Source organism: Hesperophylax consimilis, chromosome 1 (assembly GCF_061612785.1).
Source record: "Hesperophylax consimilis isolate HC1 chromosome 1, BYU_Hcon_1.0, whole genome shotgun sequence".
In the NCBI taxonomy this organism is placed as follows: Eukaryota; Metazoa; Arthropoda; class Insecta; order Trichoptera; family Limnephilidae; genus Hesperophylax; species Hesperophylax consimilis.
In genome coordinates, this window is record NC_142836.1 from 2,937,844 (window position 1) to 2,961,029 (window position 23,186).

At 33.0% G+C, this 23,186-nt stretch overlaps 1 protein-coding gene across 1 annotated transcript; it reads right to left on the reverse strand.

The window, feature by feature from the left end:
- Positions 1 to 2,505: 2,505 nt before the first annotated feature.
- Positions 2,506 to 11,350, reverse strand: LOC149426135 (trypsin-1-like). The gene is made up of 6 exons (XM_089635297.1): positions 11,344 to 11,350; positions 10,312 to 10,493; positions 7,830 to 7,981; positions 7,207 to 7,415; positions 4,012 to 4,175; positions 2,506 to 2,682 (listed from the first exon to the last, which is right to left on the reverse strand). Exons 1-6 carry the CDS (start codon positions 11,348 to 11,350, stop codon positions 2,506 to 2,508), a joined length of 891 nt encoding a protein of 296 aa, XP_089491423.1.
- Between the last annotated feature and the right edge of the window lie 11,836 nt (positions 11,351 to 23,186).

Below are 23,186 nucleotides of genomic sequence, written 5' to 3' on the forward strand. Positions count from 1 at the left end.
TAATTATTCACTAATATTAGTTCCACGGATTCCGAGCACCAAATGACTAAATACCGCGAAGAATAAGTAATACGTAGAAGTCAGGTTTGAATATTTAAATTAAGTGTTTTTTTGTCTGTACATAAATAATTGAATTCCTAGAAGTAATATTTGTTCAATGTAAAAAACGGCGTTATACAAATGATACAATTATTATGATAACTATTAGAGATGGGCTGTAGGCAACCCTTGCAAGAACAGTGGATGTCCCGTTGGCTGCCGGCCGCTGATAAATTCGGTTAGGACCCAGTTGGTAATTCCTCCACTCCAGCGACCCCGCTCTGACGTCAATCCATTCACCAGGCACCCAACACCCCACACCCCACACCCCACACCCCACTGGGTGACAGTAAGAAGGGGTGTTGTGGCTTGAGCGAGCGCCAAGGAGAGGGAAGAAATCCTGTATGTAATTTTATCTAATTTCATTTTCTTACCTACCGCACATCCTTAAATCCTTTAAATGCATGACTTTTTTGATTTGAAAAAAAAGATAATATTTTATTTATGTGTATGCTCAGGTGACAGGAAAAAAAATTGTAAGATCTCAATCACTTTCTTTTTCCAAGAAAACATAAGCACGAACGGCTATATATTTAGCCATTGAAGACAATATTAGCGAATTTCAAACGAAACTTTGAAAACAATTCTAGGAAATCCCAGGACCTCAGCCTTGCCGGGCTTAACTTTACCACTGAGCTAATTCGACCCTTTCTCCTTAGGTCATATTTAACTGTATCACACTTCAACTAAGAACTACCAAAATTATCTTCATTTTCTTAGCGCATATTTTTATTGGCTGCTATCTTTATGTAGATGTTTTCCAGGATGCGACTGAAATTTTTTCTGATATTTTCTTTCAAATTTTCGTTAGAGAGTCGGTAACAAAAAGTTTCGAAAGTAATGTGGAGGAGAAGGAGATGAGGAAGAGGAAGGTAGAGATGAATTGACAATTCATACCTGGTCACCAAACTATTATTTATTTAAAATATTTACTGGTAAGTATGTAAAATTTGTAAGTCGTATCGCGAACACAATAAATTAATTTACTGATATTTTTTAACATCGGTTCAATGAACTCGGAAGTTTCATTTTCAAAATTGGAACTGATTATACAAAAAATCGGTCAAGCGATGAAGTACCTTCATATGATATAATAAATATTTTTACAGAAAATAATTTCGATTGTCATTTTCAAAATTATTGGAAAGTGTCAAGAATTTAATTATTTACTAGAATTTATATACACGATAGTTATTGACAGTCATAATACAATATAAAAAGAAGAAAGAAAAGAAAATTTACTAGGTATAAACCACAAAATTGAAAATTTGAAAAGTTTGTATAAGTAAATGAGACAAAAGAAAATATAATATACATTCGTACAAAATTAACGAAATAAATTTAAAAGAAACAAAAACAACAATAAAACTGTTATGCTGTGACCTCGTTAAAATATGCACTGCTAAAATGTTTACTTAGTATAGCTTTATACTTCAATAGAGATATATTAAAAACATCAGCTAACATAGCATGAACATAGTAGGAACATGAAAATGAAAAAAAATAATCACACTGACCTGTGATTTTTCACGGGTCGGTGCTAGTTATTTACTAAGAGAAAAAAAAAATATTATGCTCTTCGTTTGTTCAAAATATGTTTATTTTAATAAAAAAGTATTTACATCATGTTTTCAACTATTTTTCTGTGATGAACATTTACATTTCAAATGCGATAGCTGTGAGATCATGAGCTGTTGAACATTTATGAACTAGTCATTAAAACGACCCATTCTCTTCCGGTAAAGAGGCTTTTGGTTGTATTTTTCAATGGATCCCATTCACAATGCAAGGCTTGTTGGGGAGATTACTTTCGCTGCAGGAGACTGGATTTGAATATGTATCTCTCTTCAACACACATACTAACGTGTGTTCAGTGTGAAATCTGGTTCAATGAACTCAAATTTGTTATGAATAGTTTTCAAAAATGGAATGTAACCTAACTATATGTATAACAATATTTTTTACAAGAAAATTTAATTATTTAATTTTAAATGTGCATTTATTTTGTATAAATTCTTAGGGATCTTTACAAGATAGATTTTGTGATTTTTCAAGGGTCTGCGCTGTTTCCATTTTAAAGAAATCGTTATTTATACTAAATGATAACTAGATTTAAATGGTCCTTCGAGAGGTAAATTTCTGATCGTCTCTCTAATTTGTAAAAAAAACTATGATTATAGATAATATTTAAAAAATTGACAATAGTTGTTTTTGAAAGGTATCGATCCTAACGCAAATGATTTATAAATACTTTGAGATTCACAAATCCTACGGTAATAATTATAATATCCCGTGATTTTTCATGGGTATCAACAATAAATAGTATGGTTTAGGTTTAGTGTAATCATATAATTTCAATACTAGTTAATTAATGTAATTATTAGACTTCCACTGGTGTCTCGTGAGTTATTCCATGTTGTTAAATAAAGTAGGAACTCTGTTAGAGTTCCTATTCTCCGATCTCCCGGTAGCATAGTTTTGGGTGTGTTCTTCTATGAAGTCGATGAAGGAAGATACCTTGGTGTAAACTGTCGGGGCCCCCTTGGTGCCGCAGGGACTCATGCCCCAGGAGACAATTCCGACCTGCAAAGTATCAAATATTATAATGTTTAAATTTAAGTTTTCATTTTAAATTCACTTGTCCTGTTTTAACCCGACCTTTTGAAATTTAGTCTGTCTGTAATTTGTTTGTACGTTCCGTTTCCTTTTTAAGATGGTGGCCGTTTTAATGGTTCAGTAAAGATTCTTTTTTATGTGAAATCGTCGTGCTAATTTGTACTTATTCGCATTTTTTTCAACATTTATGGTACCAAAGTTTGAAAAAAGAAATTGTCCTTCTTTGGATAAATTGTATAATTCCTTGTTTAAAATAAAATGTGTTACATAAAGTATAGTGTTTATAAATAGTTAGGCAGGTAGGCATTTAAGTTCGTACTTACAAATTTTATGATTTCAGAAGATATTTAGATATGATTTATTAAATAACAGAACATTAAAATCAAAAATTTTCGGACTCAACGTTTCGTAGAACTAATAGTTATTAATCATTTTATTACCAAGCCGAACTTCATTAAATGTGTGATTAAAATAACTTGAACACGTCATTGTAAACGTGTGAGAAATATACAGGGTGTATCGGCAAGTACCCGACAAACTTTAACCAGCTATTCCTCAGCACATTTGTAGTAAAAAATGTTATGGGTGCTTTGCTGTCCGGTAACATTTTTTTCCATTAAAAACAAAAAATAAATAAAAAATCCACACTCCGTCACTGTCATTTGCATTGTTTCTCATGTTCAACAGCTGTCATTAGCAAGTGTGTCAAAAAGTGTCCTCGCTCTTTCGTACACACTAAATAATAATAGTTAAAAATGAGACGAATGGTGCCGTGCCATTTCGTTGTGATTGTAAAAGCGCGCCAACGTAGGTACGTACGTACATTTTATTCAACGAAACTCGAACAAAATATTGCCAGATGGGTTTTCAATCTTTGACAAAGGATAAAACATTGGTGACATGTGGTGAAAATATGAATAGTAAATTTTTTATTAAAAAAAAATGTTACCGGACAGCAAAGTGCCCATAACATTTTTTACTCCAAATGTGCTAAGGAATAGCTGGTTAAAGTTTGTCGGGTACGTGCCGATACACCCTGTAAAAAGGTGTCCGGAGGTTAAGTGCACTAACTTGGGGAGATGATTCTACATGATAAGTTTCTACAAATTAAAGATATTTAAGTTTTTTTAGAAATTTCAACGTTTTAGGTAGTTTATTATTCTTTCGCAAAATATTTTTGTATTGAAAAATAATGGAATTTCGAAAAAGTTTTTGGTCTTTTTTACTTCTACCATACTGTAGAATAAACTTCCGAAGTTAGTGCACTTTACCCCGGGAGTTTCAGCGCTAATTCACCTGAATGGTTTCGCCATTCTCGTTTTGCACCAGGGGGCCCCCGGAGTCCCCATTGCAGGCGGACTTGCCTCCATCAAGGGGGCCGGTACAGATGTTGGACTCCTCGTCCAGGGGGTTGCGGTCCTCAGGGTCGTCGCGGAAGGCTTCGATGGAGTCGTTGCACTCTGGAATTTTATCATTGTAATTTTATTAAAAATCCTTGCTACTAATCGAAAGAGTTGCAACGGAATAATAATATTATTACTAGATTCTCTTTTATTGTTTTTTATTCTTGTTTGGAAAATATTTTAAAACAGAGTACATAAAACCTAAAATATTGTAACACTCAAAAATAAATAATATAACAAACGAGAAAGTAAAAAAATAAATGACTTTTTAGCAGTTTGTAAAAGGTTCTAAAGTAATTATTAGTATGTAATACCAATAGTATGTTTTTTTTTCACCTTCAAGGGAGTTCTAGGCCATCATTTAAAATTACGTAGAGAGTGAAGGTGAATTTATGTATTAATTTTGTTTAAATGGACAAATTTAAAAAAAAATTGTGGAAAATTTGAGTCGAGTTCAGACTTCAGAGAGAGATGAGGTGTTGAATAAAAGTGAGGATATTTGTTTAGAGAGGGACAACCAAAAAATATGTCATCTAAAGTTCCCACTTCTAGACCACAGAATGAACAATTGGGGCAGTCAAGGACGTGAATTTTATAAAGGTTTGAAGAAACGGAATAATGTCCAATTCTCATTCGAATAAGTGAGGAAAATTATTTTTTGGAATTTGGGGAAATTGTTGAAAGCACGGTTTTCATGGGATAATCCTTAGCATCCATATCCATAGCAGGCTCCCTTAGAATGCCTAGCAATGTGTCAATGCTCTAATCAAACATTGCGTTATCTATCTTGGTACAATGTTGATCGTCTTTTATTTTAAATGTAGGTAATATTTAGTTAAAATAAAAAAATAACTTTGTTTGAATACCACTTTATTTATATACACGGTGTCCGGAAACTCGTAGTACAAGCGGGAAACTGGAGAATCTACACCACATGGGGAACCCAAAAAAACATGAAGTTTTTTGATTTGAGCATTTTCACAAAAAAAAAAAAAAAAAAACCAAAAAAAAATATTTTTCGGCTATTTTAGGGTTAAAGTTTTTTCTGGTGTTTAGGGTTGAACAACAGATGTTTTAACCCTGCAGAGCAGAAATATTTTATGATTACACCGGGTTAAATGAAGGGTGATTTCAAAATAATGCTTCAAATCCGAGTTTCTTCATTTGTTTTACTTTCAAATAGTTTTAATTAGTTGGGTACTTTGATCTTCAGTAATAATTTATAAGAATTTGATTAAAAAAAAAAAAAAAAAATCAACTTCAAACTCGATTTACTCGATAACGAAAGCTCAAATCAAAAAAAAATATACTACATAATCGACTCCAAATGTGATGTAGATTCACCAGTTTCCCGCTTGTACTACGAGTTTCCGGACACCCTGTATTTCTAACCAACCGGTTTCGGTTCAACCAGAACCTTCATCAGGGTTTATAAAAACATATATTATCAACACATACGTTATCTTTGTTGCAAACTGCTTATATTGTTAACGGAGCCTTTTTTTTAATAGTGAATACCTCACAAGAGTCCCAACTGCTCCCGTCTGGAGCCAGTGAGACTATGGCATCCCCAATTGGGGGATGTTGTGAGGCTGAAGGTAAGTGGGGAAGGGAAAGAGGAAGGTGGGGAAGTACCTGGCTATTCAGATCTAGTCACTAAACACGGCTAAAGCCATTTGGAGCAACGTTTCAATTCTGAATGGTGGTCTTACACCAGGGCGATACTGGTAGTATCTTCCACTCTGAAGCCTGCTCTCAATACAGGATTTTCTAGTGAGAGAGGCACAGTACACCAATATAATGTTATTTAATGTTGAATAATAAAAAATAAAAATAAAACAATAAAAAATTGGATGTGTGTCTGTCCTGTGTAACTCTGGTTCAACAAACTCTGGATCTCAGATTGTGTGGATTGTGGAAATTGTAGTGTGAAGTATTAAAGGAATTTAATATATTAATTTAACATTACTTTAATTGTCATTTCCAAAATTGGAACTGATTTGACAAGAATTAGACTATCCCTTTATATAAAATAATACTTTCCTTTGCTTTTATTCACCTTTGCACATGCTAGTGTGGGTTGTAATATTTTTTTATCTGAATAATAAAATAGTAAGGTAGGTATCCTACCATTTCAATTTACCACCACTTTTATTTAATTCAAGTATTGATTCAATCAGTTCGTCAGAGAAGATAATGGTCATTCTAATCACTGAGGTATCAAAGGGTACAAAATATAATTGTCAGTATCCGAGGACAAATCTTTTTAAAGAGGACACCTTTAAATATATTTGTGCACACCGATACTTTCGAAAGTTTTTCGAAATAATTGTTGGTGGTCGCAGCATAATTGATAATCATAAAAGGCACGATTAAAACTGTTGAAAATTTATTCATAAACATAAATTTATTTGCCAACATAAAAATTAAATAATCTTAATTCCATTATTATCGTATTTTCTTTAGCTTTTTGTAGAACAATAGATACCCTATTGCAAGGGTTCGCAAAATTGACTAAATACATCAATGGTTTCCAAGATTTTTGAAGTTTGGAGCTAGTTCTAACCATAGAATCTTATGTGAAATTTGCTTTTGTTTAGGTATTCAAAACTTTTAGTATTAAAACCCTTCAAACAAATAAGCACGAATCTAGCAAAACCATAAATGTTTTACGGGTGTTATTTTTTTCATCCGTGGTTCTAAATTAAAATTATGGGGATTTTGCTTCGCAATCGATCGGTTGGCGACCCCTGTTCTACACGAGGAAAACTGAGTATGGCTGTTTTATTGAAATCCTGTTAAAACATGATGGCGATCCATTTCCTGATAGAATACGAGACCATTCAGAATTGTTCATGCAGGTATTCTTTTCCCAATAAACATAAAGACGAAATACGACAATACTAGTATTAGTATTTTTATAAAAACGTTTTCCGCAGTCCTCACAACACATTCACGTTTTCTTGTTAGGAAATCTGTCAATTCATTCGTTAAATGCCTGCAGTCTCGTTTTTAACAGGAATACGAATAATTTGACATGCAATAAATTAACAATATCAGTAAGTTTTCTACGTGTATTGCATCTTACCCTTGAAAGTCAAGATGGGCAGGTCTATCTCCTGCAGTTTCTCGGGGGCTCGACTGTTGGGGGAGGACTTGAGCAGCCCCCAGCCCGACAGCGTGGACTCCCCCTGCTGGGTGCTGCGCGCTACGGGCAGTCGGATGGGCTGCACCTTGTCGTTGAAGATGAGCGGGGTGCGTAGGCGCACGAGGCCAATGTCGTTGGGATTAACGTCTCTGAAAAGTTCAAAGTCAAAAATTATTATCTTTCTGCTATTTTGTCATGTAAAACACACAACGTAGACGTCAAGCTAGGTGTAATCGATAATATTCGGATTTGTATTTTTGTTTAGCCGTTTTTATGAAAAATAATCTCAAAGAAGATGTGTTAGGAGTGTTAGGTTTGGGTATTATCAGCGCCTTGGTAATTCGGCGCCCGGAACGGACTGCTCCAATTGCGCCCGCATAGGGCGGGCATATAAAAGGGGTTGCCATTAGGATGTAAGAGTTAATGAAAGAAGTCAGGATTACTTTAAACTATCAAGTGAATAAATCGTTAAATAGTACTGTGAATGGATCGAACAGTGCTGTGTTCTATGGGTTCGTGATGTAATAGTCCAAGTGTGCGTGTCTATGTATTATGAAGGTTACCCTTTATAGTCGGGATGGACCACCTTCTGCACAACCCTGGAGATCTGGGTGGACTCTTCTCTCCCTCTCACACTGTGTATTCCGGCCAATACGTCCAGAGGAGTTAAGAAACTCCACATGGATTCACCAAGGCAGTGAGCTGCTGTCAAAATCTGTCGGTGGACATTAAAAAAATAATTTTAAAAAAAATCATTCTTATTTGATCAGTTTGATTGAATTTGACACCGCTTGAAATGAGGGAGAAAAAACATTTCTCTAAATAAAAGTAGCTCTTTTAAGGTACTACTTTTACAATTTTTATTTACTTTTTGTTATTTTTTGTTAATAATTATTCAAACTATCCCTCATGTTATTGTCAGTATGGTTACCCTCTGATTGTGGATAATAAGCCAACACTGGTACTTTGTAATACTCATTTAGTCAGAAGAAAGTTATTTTTGCTAACTTTGGTAAAATATAAAGATAATAGGTACACGGTTAATTAGCATTTTTAATTAAAAAAAACATTCTGTATTAGTTAAATAATAATGAGAAGTAAGTATTTCTGTTTCAGAAAATGAAAGATAATGCATTTTAGAAGCTATTTCGTAAAAAAACGGATGATTTGAAGCTTTTTCTTCCCGCCATGTTTTGACTTAATTTCGAATTGTTTTTTTCAGGCTAGCTGTTTTTTATTTATGTTTTAATGAAACCCAAAATGACAACATGAGAACCTATTTTAGGGTCAAAGGTTCAAATTTTGGTTTAAATAAGTTACCTTAAAACTATCTCACAACAATGGCCGCCAAGTAACTAACATTTGGTTTTAATTTTAACCCAAATAACTATTAAAATACATTATTTTCCACATCCGGAAACTGAATTACTTATTTCTCATTATTATCTAACTACTACAAAGTACATATATTTAAAATAAAATGAGCGTATTAAGCGTGTCCCTATTTTCTGTATATTTACCAAAACTTTGAAAGTACCTACTGTGATTTTAGTTTCAATAAATGTAGTATTTATTTTAGTAATAATTTTAGTAGATTTATATTTTAAATATTATATTAAGTTCACATGTGTTTTTTTTATTACTTACGATAATTAATAAAGCTGCACTTCTCGACAAGAGAGATGAGCGGCTTATAATACACTATTTTTTTAATAATAATGAAATATACATAATTTATGATAAATACATAAACACATTATATGATAAAACAGTACAATTTACAAAAAGATAAGGCTGACGTTGATTATTTCCTATAGCAGCTTGTACGCAAGGCGTAGATATTACGATTATAGATATACCTATATTTAAGAAGAAAATTGTTAATAAGTATCTTATATTCCGGGGATAGTAAGACTTTTATCCGCGTGGGAATAATTTTACTAGGACTCCTACGTATTTTCTTAAGAGGGGTGGCGACATATAAGTTCATATCATTGTGAAAGGGTAATGTGGCAGATTATCTGCGGGAAACAGAGCTTCGGCTACGCCGTAACTCGATATTATTTTTATGTCAAATAGCTTATAATAGAATATGATATATATTATACTCGTATAATACAACATTAAATAAAACAAAACTAAATATTTTTCAGGCTACGTGTCTTTTCCTCGTGACATTATGATCGATATTATCGCATGAACTTTTGAATTGAAGGAGATTCTATTTCTAATTTTGCGTATTTTATCTCCTTGCGATGTTGGTTAACATTGGGTTTAGTAAAGCGTTTCTTTTTTAAAGGGGTTTGTTAAATTTAAATCAATTTAATAAGAGCAGGAGAGATGAGGACTTCGCACACATTTTCTTTTGAATTCATTCATCGAAATTCGCCCCATAACTATATTGCACACTTTTCTTTGTTTACGAAACCGCAGTACATGCAGATAGATTTTTTGGTAAAGGAACTTCTAAAATGATACATTATTAAAGGAAGCAGAATTTATAGAACCTAAAATATGAGATAAACGGCGAAGTCAAAATTCATTGGCTTTTAACCGCAGTAAGCAGTTCATACGTTTCCATATTAATATTTTGAGGAATGATATTATTTAATGATATGGTAAATATATGATAATGTAATACAGTAATAAATTTTGCTCTAATTATATTGATTATTCTAAAACTACTGATCTCCAACCATACACTTTCACGAAATTTCATTTAAATCGGTTGGGCGGTTTCGGAGATTAGCGCGTACGAACACAGTGACACGTGATTTTTATTTATTAAGATAATATTGTGTTGTAAATTACGATGACTTTTATTTTGATTGTAATATTGTGTTGTAAACTACGCCTGCTCTCAATACAGTACTTCCTATCGAAAAAGGCACAGTACATCACCCATATTAAAGATGAATAAATAAAAATAGAATAATAACAACAGGGTCTTTTATAACTCTTTGATTTAATGTGGGATATATTCTAGAATTAGACCTAGTTTGGATGTGATAATGTGACATGATGAGTGATGACATATAAACCTACCCAGTACTCAGTGAGGATAGATCCCCCGCAGTTGTGCCTGCGCCAGCCGAGGTAGTTCTTCTGCAGCGACACCTGGTAGGGATGTGAGTGCGGTTTGGCCTCGTGTCCACCCACTATCTTCGTCGGTCGCAAGAGCTCATCATACACCATGGCGGGGAAAGGAACCCCGTTGGCTGGCACCCCTGGACAAAAAAATACTTCAATAGGACACATTCTTAATTGTGAAAGACACTTCCTTGTTTTTTTTTTTAAACCAAAATTATGATTACAACATAATAAATTTTATATTACTCTCTTGATAAAGCTGATGCTTGTGCTCAGGAGAAGAAGATTTGATTGTGTTCCTTTTAAAAAAGGATAGAATTATTTATTTATTTACTTGTAATTTTGTGAACCAAGACCTCGCGTCCAAAATAGTATATTAAAGTATAAGTGGATAAACAGGTCTTTAAAACACGCGCGATTTTTTGAGCACGACGGCGTAGCCGAGTGCTCGAAATAAAGCAAGTGTTTTAAAGACCAGTTATCCACGAATACTTTACGCTTTTTTTTATTGGTACACTTTGAAAACATAAATATTGATATTATTATTAAAAATTTGGAAGTAAGAACTATTAATGAATTCGTGATGTGACATCACAATATCTTGTTGTCATGGAAATGAAAAACACAAACATTAATTTGCAATCTGTCACATAAGATTAATAGTTGACATCACAGTTTTTACTAGTTATTGTGTGTTGTAAAATGAGTTCTAACATTCATAATTTAAATACCAAAGCAGCATTTAGACTTCACATTTTGTTGATTTGTTGATGTTGCCATGGTAACTTTAAAAAACGCGCGTTCCATAAAGTGCGATTTAAACACGCTAGAGCGTACTTTAAATGAGTAAAAAAGGGCACCAATAGAAAAAATTATGTTTCTAATTTTATCACATTTAAAAATCAAAACCAATATTTCTTCTGAAATAATAAGATATGTTTTTAAGTAGGTACTTAAAGATTAATACAAATCTACTTAATAATTAACCATCCATGTCACGTTTTTTTAAAATTTCAAATAAGGAATTTCAAAATTCTTCCAAAGAAAAACGTATCTCGATGACAATTCTTTTTTTAAATCTATTAAGGTCAGGTAGGTACTTTAATATTGAAAAATGCTATGAAAAATGTCCAAATAAGCACGACGATTTCACATTTGAAAATATAAACTGAACAATAAAAAACGTATCACTTATCTTAATTTTTTTTTAAAATGAGAGAAATATTTCGGTCGAGATTTAAGTTTTTAGTACACATTAGCCCCTTACTAATAAATTTGTTTTAACATTTACACAACTGTTAAACAACCATGTACCATTTTTTTATTGTTTTTTACTTGTGTAAAATTGAAAACACTTATATTAGTAAGGTCCTTAATACCCAGCAGTCTTATGTAGAAAAACTTGTAATCTCAGAATTCTCAGGCACAAGTTGCCCTTTTCACAAGAATTTAATGTTATTATGGTGTTCATATAATTATAATATTAAACTAGTTGACCCTGGGTGCCAACAAGTTAAAGAATCCTTTATCTAACCAGCTTTTATTTAGTTATTTTATCTATGTACCCGTTCGTTATGATCAAAATCAAAATGAAAACTGTGTTATTTTATACTTCTGTTAAATATTAGAACAGTTTTGTGATTATTACAAATCCCAGTTTCTATTCAAATTGATTTTTCCATTATTTTTGTTCCCTTTTTAAAAGTCGTGTCTTAGAAGAAACAAGAATTGAAAGAAAGACTCACGACATTGTCATTTGTTTTAGGAGTTAGAATATTTCGTCGTCGTTGAGAGTGCATGTTATTTCGCTAATCGTATCAATAATCTCTCGAAAAGTCCATTAATTAGTGCAAATATCATCCCCCAGTATCTACAAAGTCGTGCGGTGATAATAAACAACGTTTGTGTTGTGAAACCTCTAACATTAATGATGCTTATAATGTGTACATTTATGAACTATAAGAAGTGATCTGACAGGAATCTTCCAGAAACTAACAGGACTCCAAAATAAACAAACATCACCAAGTAAAGGCTTCCATTCCTCTATACTCGTATTCCTTGTAATAATAACGATAACTTGATCTTTTCTTTTCATTAAAGTCAATTTCAAACAGCCTTAACTTACCATAGACAACACTATGCACTAAAATGGCGCTAAACCCCAAAATGACCATTTTTAAACCCATTTTGAGAGCACTCACTTGCGAAGTCACGTCAAATCAATGATTAATATAAACTTTACTTGTGCCCATCTCTTATAGTTTTGTTAAATACTTGTTTGTACTTAAAACCCAATTAAGGTGATAAACCCAGAGGATTGATTTGTATATTAAATTAATACATGCGGGCGAATAACAAACATGGTTTCATTGATACTTCTATAATTCTAGTGAATTTGTGGTATCGTGACATACATTTTATTCATAGATTTGTCAAATTAAGTGCACTGTAATTTAATTTATTAGTTAATCCTGAATTTATTTATAAACCATTTGAATTCTGCTACGCACGATGCTTATCAGCAAGGACACTAGTCAAAAGTATCACAATAAATAATAATTAGAATACTACGACTGCTTTATGTGATTAAGGCATGCGGGTTAATCATATTATCATCAAATGTATAGGCAGTAGGCAACGCTGATAGTGTTGTAGACTTTAATTTTGGTGAAGAAAAGGTCAATAGGAATTATTTGCAAAACAATTCTTTAGAAATTTGTAATCATTCTAAAAGATGCCAAAAATTTGGGAAAAAAATAGTTGGAAGATAATATTGTTAATGTTGAATTTAAAATATGAATAAAAATGACATAATATTTAGGTCTCAATGGTTGAAGACTTTATCCCAAGACAGAGATCCTGGGTTCGATTCCCAGTTGAGACCGTTATCTTAGTATTTTTCTTTGTCTTTCTCTGTTACATCTATCGTTTAGATTTATTATTATAATTGACGGCCGGCATAGTCCAGTGGTAACGCATTGGACTGCCATTCCAAAGGTCGCGGGTTCGAACCCGGCGTGCGCAAATAAATTTTATTTGATTAATTTGTGTTATTTCACAATTAATTAATTAAAATAATATATAGTATATTTGCGGCACGTTCCAGAGTGGAAGATACTACCAGTATCGCCCTGGTGTAAGACCACCATTCAGAATTGAAACGTTGCTCCAAATGGCTTTAGCCGTGTTTAGTGACCGGTGACCGGTCGACCGGTCAGTGGTTGAGTGGGCATAGCGCTTGGGTCTCACCCGAGCGTCGCGTGTTCGATTCCTCGGCTGGCTAAGTCCTCCATCACAACACAAGCAACATTTTCGGCTTTCTGTGGTGGTAGTAGGAGATTTTCAAACATTGTTGGGTTATTCGTAACCCGGGAATGTTTGTCTTTCTTTTTTAAAAAAAAAGAAATAAAAAAAAAGTGACTAGATCTGAATAGCCAGGTACTTCCCCACCTTCCTCTTTCCCTTCCCCACTTACCTTCAGCCTCACAACATCCCCCAATTGGGGATGCCATAGTCTCACTGGCTCCAGACGGGAGCAGTTGGGACTCTTGTGAGGTATTCACTATAAAAAAAAATAATCTTCGTCTTCAATGATATATTTTTTATTTTTTTTCATTTAATAATTAAACAGTTTACAATGTATAATAATATTTGCTAACAATAATGATATATAAAAAATAGTTTTCACAATTTTTTTAATTGAATTTTTGATGTTACTCTTTTATGGAAGCAGACGCATGTGTTTAAAAGAGATGCTGAGTATCGAGATGAACCTTATTTATGTAAGTATTCTTATTAATAATTTAAGGAGTTAAGAACATTAAAAATATAAATGTATGTCAACAATGTACAATTTAACGATTTATAACGTTACATTATTTATTTGACGAATTTCGTTATTTTGATTTTTTTACATTGAAATGTTCTTTGATCGCTTTGAGTAGGGTTTTGTCGTTTTCGATTTTTCTGATATGATCAGGTAGGTTATTAAAGTATTTTTTGCCTAGAAATGTGTAATGATGTTGTGCAAATGAGGTGTTACATTTTTGTATTGGAAATATATGTTTTTGACGAGTACGTCTTTCAGTTGAAAAACTGTGATTTTGTTTTTCTTTGAATTATGAATTATTTGAATTATTATGTTTTTTCGGATAAGATCATTAAATTTTAGTACTTTAAATTCTTCAAATATAAGTTGAGTTCGATAATCTCTCGGTTTTTTCAATATTATTTTAACAATCAGACGTTGTACAATTTCGATAGGTAGGAGATTAGTTTTGTATGCGGATCCCCAACTGGTTACACCGCATTGGAGATTCGATTGTACTAATGCGTAGTAGACTTAAGTTAAATTTTCCAATGATAGAAAGTTACGCAGTTTCAGAAAAATATAAATTAATTTCCTTATTTTGTTAATGGTAAGGTTGATTTGATCTTTCCAGTTTAGGTTTTTGTACATTATTATTCCTAAGTATTTAATTTTATTTGTAATTTGTAGTATGGAGCAATTTATTGTACAGTGATTTGTATTATGTTCTTTAAAGTTGTCGTGTATAATTATGTCAAAATTTTGTGGAACATTGTTTGATTTTATTGCGAATGGGAATACATGGGTTTTTTCGCTATTTAGGGATAGTAGGTTTATGTCAAACCAGTATTTGAGTAGATTTATGTCTTCTGTTGCTTTTGTTTTACTCCTTCCCATGTATTATCACTTTCTATGAGTACTGTATCGTCCGCGTATGAGGTTATACTACCTAGAATTGACTGTGAGAATATCCCGTTTACATATAAGATAAATAGTAATGGACCCAGTACCATTCCTTGTGGGATTCCATATTCAGACGTCTCTTCGTCGCTGTATATATTGTTTATTTTGACATACTGTGGGCGATTCTTTAAGTAGCGTTTTAGCCAATTTGAAACAATCTACTTCATGTTCAGATTGTCTATTTTTTTCATAAGTTTTGAGTGAGATATGCTGTCAAATGCTTTTCTTAGGTCTATGAAAATGCCTAAACATTTTTTACTCTTATCTAGGCTTTCGTTTATGCGTGAAAAATATATTATATTACATTGATGGGTATAAAACCTTCAAAAGTTTTTTTAAGAAAACTTGTTCGAATAATATTTTTTTTTTAGGAAGACAAACCGGATACAAATAACATGACACTATTTGGATTGTTCCTACTTCAGTCATTAAGGCTGGCCGCATACATACGTTTTTCGTATTCGATTTCCGAATTCGTTTTCCGTATTCGGACATCCGAATGCACGGAATCAGTAGAAAATACATTAACTGCCGCACACGTTCGTTTTAGTTCCGAACGGAACAAATTCCTTACGCACGTTCCGAATGCGAGCCGGCGCGTTCGGAGAAACCGAATGGAAAAAATGGGGGGGGGGGGTGGCTAGAGAATTTCGGGACATGTTTAAAATTGATGTTTTTGAAGTAGCTTAATTGGCGACCAGTCGCCTTTTAAGCTACTTCACTTAGATTCTCGCTCTGAGTAGCCTGAATGGCGATATATCGCCCTTGTTGGCAACACTGGTACTGACGTTTATACATTCCGAATGAAGAAAAACGAACGTTTGCGCTAGTCTCACGGAATTCCGACTACGGAAAACGAATTCGGAAATCGAATACGGAAAACGTATGTATGCGGCCAGCCTAAAAGCGAAAAATGTTGCTTGAGCAATGATGGAGGACTTGGCTATCAGCCGATTAAACCCGTGATATTGGAATCTATCACTCCACGAAATATTGATTTACCTAAGCAAATACAGGATGCATAATCTAATTGGCCGTATTTCGATGCAAATAAAAACAGACCAGGTCAATGACTTGAAGTGAGCAGAAAAGCCGAAATTCGAAAATAACAGTGGTTTTGAGGTTTGGAGCAAAGTGATGCCAGTGTAAAAATATCTGGCATGAATATTATTATGAGTAACGAGTTTAACCCGAGAAATATACTTCTCTCTTCCTCGTGTAGTTATACTAACGCTGCAGCGGTGTATTAGTGAATCTGTATAAGTAAGATTTTGATTTATTTCTGTTATCGACACGTTTTCCCATCTCGATGAAACCCTTGCCACTTACAGCAACCCTAATTATGTAGTTAGTTGAATGTCGTTGGTATAATAATTAAATATATTATATAATATAAATTAATTATATATTTATCATTTTGCATGTTTTGTACAATTTATACGAAAATAACACCGGATTCGAAATATTATAATCTGATTACATAATTCAATGAAGAAAAAACCAGATTCATTTATGAAATTAAATAACACAGCTAAACTTAAAATTTAACATCCTTTCTTATAAAATTTATTTTCATCTGAACTGAGTGGTACGGTCCAGGCGATGCACTACGTAGTAATTCAAAATCATGTGTTTTTGGTTTGAACATTTGGTCGCCTAGAAATGTTTCAGATGTTTTAATTAAATACATAAAAAGAAGGAATTTAAACCTTATCGCCATCTACGTAAGGGGTGTTATTGATAGCGGCTCGATTTAAAATATACACTACGTAGTGCATTGCCTTAAGTTATTTTTAGAATGTGACCTTCCTGGGGTACCCCAATTTCAGATGTCATTGTACATGGTTTGGTGTGTGCATAGTATATATTTTTTTTGTAAGTATGTTAATTTATTTTTACATATTTTCGTGCGTGTGAAAATATTACAAGAGGATAATTATAAAGCAGTATGTAGAAGAAAATATAACACAACATTTAACTTTGTTAGGTTGCAACATTGTGCCTATATTCTTTCTAATGTCCATATTCCATATCTTAATATTTATTTTGAAGTAGGTTATTTTTAATGGTTTTTATTTTCAAGAGGGAGGACATTAAAAATTTTTATAGAGAAGTGTTGCATATTTCTTTGTCCAAAGGTCGTTTTAGTTGCAGGTTGATGGAATGTTTGTTGTAATGAGGATAATAATGATCAGTACCAATCACTCCCATAGGCGGATCTATCACGTGTGTATTATGGGTATCAAAAGCTCCTTGCAACGGATGTGGTATAGCTTTAATTTTGTGTGTTTTATTATACGTACTAAATTTACATTTCCTGACAACAACCATTGTGTATAAAACTTTCGCTTACCAAATTCAAAAATGACAATGTGACCATATACATGTATTGTTCTAGATAGGTATATGAAATTACAATTTTGTATGTATTTTAATATTATTTTCATTTCTATTTTCTTTGAAATATCTTTAATCATTCGGTTTAATCTTTATTTTTATTTCTATTATGGTTTGCATAATAATAATATGAATTTTGTTTTTATTTTGGTAATATGTCTTTTTCCCTTCTGCATTATTATTCGTTTCTCAAAACCTCATTTTGGATAGAATGGTAGTTGAGAAAATCACAAAAAATGTTATTGAAAAAAAAAAAACAAATGTATGCTTAATGGCTCGGAGTTAGCGTTTAATACACAGTGAGGGTATTAGAAAATAAAAAAGGAGTGAGTTTTCACAGAATTCTTTATTTGTGTGCACGGAGAAAACTTCCTGATAAATACTGTAATTTATTAAGAATCTCTTCAAATTATTCGTATTCCTGTTAAAAACAGGATTGTAGGACATTAACGAACGAACTGATAAAAATACCAATGTTTTGCCACAATGTCAGAACACGTTCAAAAAAAATCTTTTTTTGCATTTCGTCATGATTATTGACATATTAAGACAAACGCAGGTGCATGGACACGTGTTCCGATATTATTATGAATTTACTATCACTTTATCAGGAAGCGTCTTGCAGTCCCGTTTTCAACAGGATAGCCAATAATTTGAAAATGTTTATAATAATTTTGCATTACTTATTTTTTTCGTTGTATTTCCACCTCATTTCAGAGTGGTAGATTCTTTCAACATTATGCAAATTATATGTTACATTTGTTTTTTTTTAATTATATGAATACAGCACAAGAGTCCCAACTGCTTCCAACCGTTTGGAGCCAGTGAGACAATGTCTGCACCAATTGGGGTTTGTTTATGTTGTGAGGTTCAAGGTAGATGCGAGAGGCAAAGGTGTCGGGGAAGAGGAAGGTTGGAATGTATCTGGCTATTCATATCTGGTCACCCAACATTCCAAAGCCATTTTAAGCAACTTTTCAATTCCAAATGGGCGATCACTAGGCCTTCACCAGAGCGATACTGATATCTTCCGATCTGGAACAATAACGCAAATATGATTTATATTATTTTCATTGAATTATTTGTGAAATAACAGAAATGCCACGCCGGGATTCGAACCCGTGACCTCCAGACTCCTAGTGGATAGCCCTGCCCCTCGACCACGGAGTTCGTCTTAGATATTAAAATCTATATTATTGGGAGACCATTGAATTTGAATTTGATACCATTGCGGAAGCATTTGAGGAAAGCGTTCGGACAACAACTTAACATCTCGTTTAGCCGATGACCCGAGGCAATACCGAATTGCTCGGTATTAAACCAGTTAATCAAACAGAGATGTAGTCTAACCATCTCTTGAAAAGTTATTTAATATATACTTGTTGCAAAAAAATTGCTGACTCCTAGAAGAAAATAACATTATTATCGATTTGGTCTAACCCTTCGGGATGTGGAATATTCTGAAGTAGACGATATATGGCCGATGATGTATGATTTTTATGTGCTTCATCAGACATAATAATTTCATAGTGTGTCTGTTTTTGTAACTCTGGTTCATTGAACGAGGATTTATTTTGAATTTAAGCGTCATTTTCAAAATTAGAACTGATTCGAAAAAAGCCCTTACTAAAAAATACTATTTTACCTTCGTAGATACCTTTGTTTTTTACCGGAAAATTATTTTAATTCTATATTTGAAATTTGTTCTTAATTTATGTAAATTTCTTAGGGTTAATCTTGAAAAGTAAAGTCAGATTTCGTGATTTTATATTTTCTATGCTTTCTACAATCAGGAATGTAGTACATTTGATTTTTTAATTATCAATTATGACCTTCTGACTTAAATACCTGTATTTTTATTGTTATAGTTAGTGTTAATAGTTAAAATAATTTTAAATTTTTACTTTTTTCGGGTCTCAAAAAAATGCTTCGAACTATGGATTGCACCCGTCACGTCGCCAATGACTATTCTTAAAAGTCTACATTTTTAGGCACTATATTTTGGATGTGAGTCAAGACGTTTTTCACTCTTTAGATTACCCGCTTTTAACATCGAACAACACTAGGTAAAATGTTAGCATCTCGTCACTAGTGTTACCGTATTGAATCAAGGTGCAAAAATACATCTATGACCGCACCGGTGTTTAAAAACTTGTATTAAAATATTTTCATCGGTTCAAATGTGAATGTGGACCAGAGTTGCCAATGCATACGTTCTAAAATACCCGCAAAAGTGAATGTGGACCAGAGTTGCCAATGTATACGTTCTAAAATACCCGCAAAAGTGAATGTGGACCAGAGTTGCCAATGCATACGTTCTAAAATATCCGCAAAAGTGAATGTGGACCAGAGTTGCCAATGCATACGTTCTAAAATACCCGCAAAAGTGAATGTGGACCAGAGTTGCCAATGCATACGTTCTAAAATACCCGCAAAAGATTTTCAAATTCTTTTACCTCCAAAATAAAACAACATTCTATTGAAATTAGTACTGTTTTTTCGGATTTTCTCTTTCGTTCAGGCTTTAAGAATATACTTAGCTGCGAACGAAAATGAAATATAGTGCGTTCTCACAATTATTGTCAATATTCTTTTTCAATAATCAAGTAACGCCCAGAATCCTCGAATTTTCCCCGGAAAATGTTCTAAATTGATTCTCGAAAATCTTAGAAATTCCTCGGAATTTGGTGAATTCACAAAGAAATGGAAACCTTGATGAGGATTTCTTATTTCGGTGTTTTAATGAGATGGTGTTTTATTCGATTTTAATGGACGATTTGTATATACTACGTATATTTTTTCATATAACTTAAATATTCAGATTCGGCGTTTTTTGATTTACACCAGTCATTCCGAAAAAGGTTTATATCCATGTCAAAGAACAATTTTTTTAATATATTTACATATATTAGCTAGTTATTAACATGTATTATTTATTAGCTTTTATGAAAAAAGTCTTGTCTCTATACCTTCCAACGTTTAAATCACATACTTCTCAGTTTATTTGATTTTTGGTTCATATTAATGACTGTATGCATGTACGGTCCTACTAGATATGTATATTATTCTTTGATGTAATTACCATTTCAAGTACTATTATTTAAGTTCGATATTAAATACAACGTTGGTATTTAGCCAAAACGTATTAGTTTTTTTTCTACATATACAACAGACTTTATTTATTTTTTTTAATCTTACGTTTTATAATACATGTCATATATATATTTATTTTTTTATATACCTTACGAGCAAATTATTTTCATGTTTTCAGTCTTTCTGGTTTGCAACAAACATGAATAATTGTATGCATATACAAATGTACAATGTACATACTTACTTTATATTTGAAACTTTGCTTTATTTACAATATCAGGTGTTACTATTTGGATTTGATGTTGAACTTAGTATTAGCATTTGATTTTTTTTGTATATAGTTATGCTATTATCCATGTATAATGTTACACTTACATTCATTGTCAAATTCCTTTGTAAAAGTCCGATAGGGCGTTAATGAATAATAAATAAATAAACCGGTTAATTGCAGGGGCCCCCCACCCCGAAGTTTTAGGCCGATACATCTCGGGCCTAATTGGTAAACCAGCCTCGACCGAGACCCCACCTATTTTTAAATAATAATTAGTGAATTATTAAGCCTAGGCCCGTCGATATCAATTGTTTTTGTTATTAATAATAACCCAAAATTTAATCACGATGGTCGTGAACATCTCAAATCATATTCGCCCAAAAATGTTGTTGGCATTGTTGTTGGCAAATGTTGTTGTTTCATCAAAATAAATACACATTGAGGTTGGCTCATTAGATTTATTTTATTTTGAAAGCAGGACAGGGATACAATAGGAAAGAAATCGTTGAACTGTTAGGTTAAGGTGTGAGTTTCAGACGTCGAAATAAATATTTTTCCGTAAATTTGTGAAAGCAATATAATGCTACATTAGGTGACCGGATAAATCACCAAAATGATAAATCATCACATCTTTAAAAAGTTATATAAAGTCATGGAAAGTGATGAAACAAAAACGTTATTAACTGGGTTGAGTAGGTTAGGTTAGGTTAGGTTAGGTTTAATTTTTTTTTCATCGTTTCTAATGACTTTATATCACTTTTTAAAGGTGTGTTGAGTTATCTCGGAACCGTTACATTATACTATTTGTCTCTGCATGTAATATCTTGAAATGAGAAAAAGAATTTTTTGAATTATGAAATAAATATCTATAATGGCTGGGATGATTTATTGAAACTTGATTAAACCTGATTGTAATATTTAATCATTGTCGAAGATAATATTAATCCCACAGTGTGACAGTTGCGACCGTTACTTTTTGTTCTACTAGCTGAAATTTAGAAGTTCTCTTGAGTTGAAAGTTAAGTTGTGTAAAATATCATTAAATCTCGGAATAAAACCGTAGATTTGTATAAAAATCAAATCTATGCAGCCCACCCGCGTTACCACCCACCGCAGACACTCTGCTTTATATGTCTATCTGTCTGTTTCATATTTTCATTGAGAGTTTATGATATTATCTTCGTCAATGAACAAATCTTAAAGTGCATTAGAAGTTTAAAATTTATATAACTCAAGCCATTAGAGAGTGGAAAAAATAACACCATCAGAAATTAAATAAATGTATTATTTCATCCATCAAGAATGTATTTAATGTGTTAATAGTTTTAATTTTATGGTTACAAGTATCATCATGGTTTTTACAAATTTAATCCATGAAATTAGTTGGAGTTTTGCCCACGCTTTTCTCATTTTCAAGCCAAGTGTCATCCATGATAATGTGCTCTTCTATGAAGTCGATGAAGGAAGATACCTTGGTGTATACTGTCGGAGCCCCTTTGGCGCCGCAAGGATTATAGCCCCAGGATACAATACCAATCTGGAAAAAAAGCTTGTTAATAATTGTGAAACAGCAAAAAAATCAATATTTTAGCTATTAAAATAAGATTGTCGGAAGCAACAACCTAAAAAGAAAAACTTTACGCGGGAAACTGGAAGCCGGAATCTGGATTCGGAGAGCTGGATGCGGAAAGCAAGAAGCTGAAAGCGGAAGAAACGGGATTCAAAAAGAAGCGGAAATCGAGTAACGAAAAACAAAGCTCAATCAATTCCTTTCAACTCCTTCCAATTCCTGCCAACCCTACATTCCAATATTGGCTTATTAGGTTACCATGTATACCGGTTGATTAAACTCCAACCCCTTTCCTATCCTTAGAGCACGTTCCCCTAGTCCTAACCATTCAGTGCCCCTGGTGCACATGTCTCACTGGGACAGGAGTGCTCCTGGCTGGGGTGATACAATCGTATAGTATCGTATGATCATTGAATTAGTCAGTGGCGGCTAGCTCTTAGGATCGCAGAAGCTGCAGACTCACAAAATGTCGGTCAATCTGAAATCGACCATCTACCCAAAGCCAGTAAGGTAACTACTCAAATTGGAATAGAAACTCACTGAGGGAACCACTAGAACTATTAGGAATTTATGAATTGACAAAAAACTATTGGGAATTTATGGAACGTATTTGATATGTTGTGGAACATATTTGCTGGATCATATTTGAAATTTTGTGGAACCAGGGCATCGATTCTCGACCAAGTCATTCCACTCAAACAACGAGTGGTTCGACCCACTCGAGTGGA

Bases quoted from the DNA above. Each gene is read 5' to 3' on its own strand.
- LOC149426135 (XM_089635297.1), bottom strand. The intron at 7,416-7,829 runs GTAACCTTCATA...TGAACTTTTCAG, and splicing joins GTCCATCCCGACTATAAAGG to AGACGTTAATCCCAACGACA. The intron at 4,176-7,206 runs GTAAGATGCAAT...ATAAAATTCCAG, and splicing joins GCCCATCTTGACTTTCAAGG to AGTGCAACGACTCCATCGAA.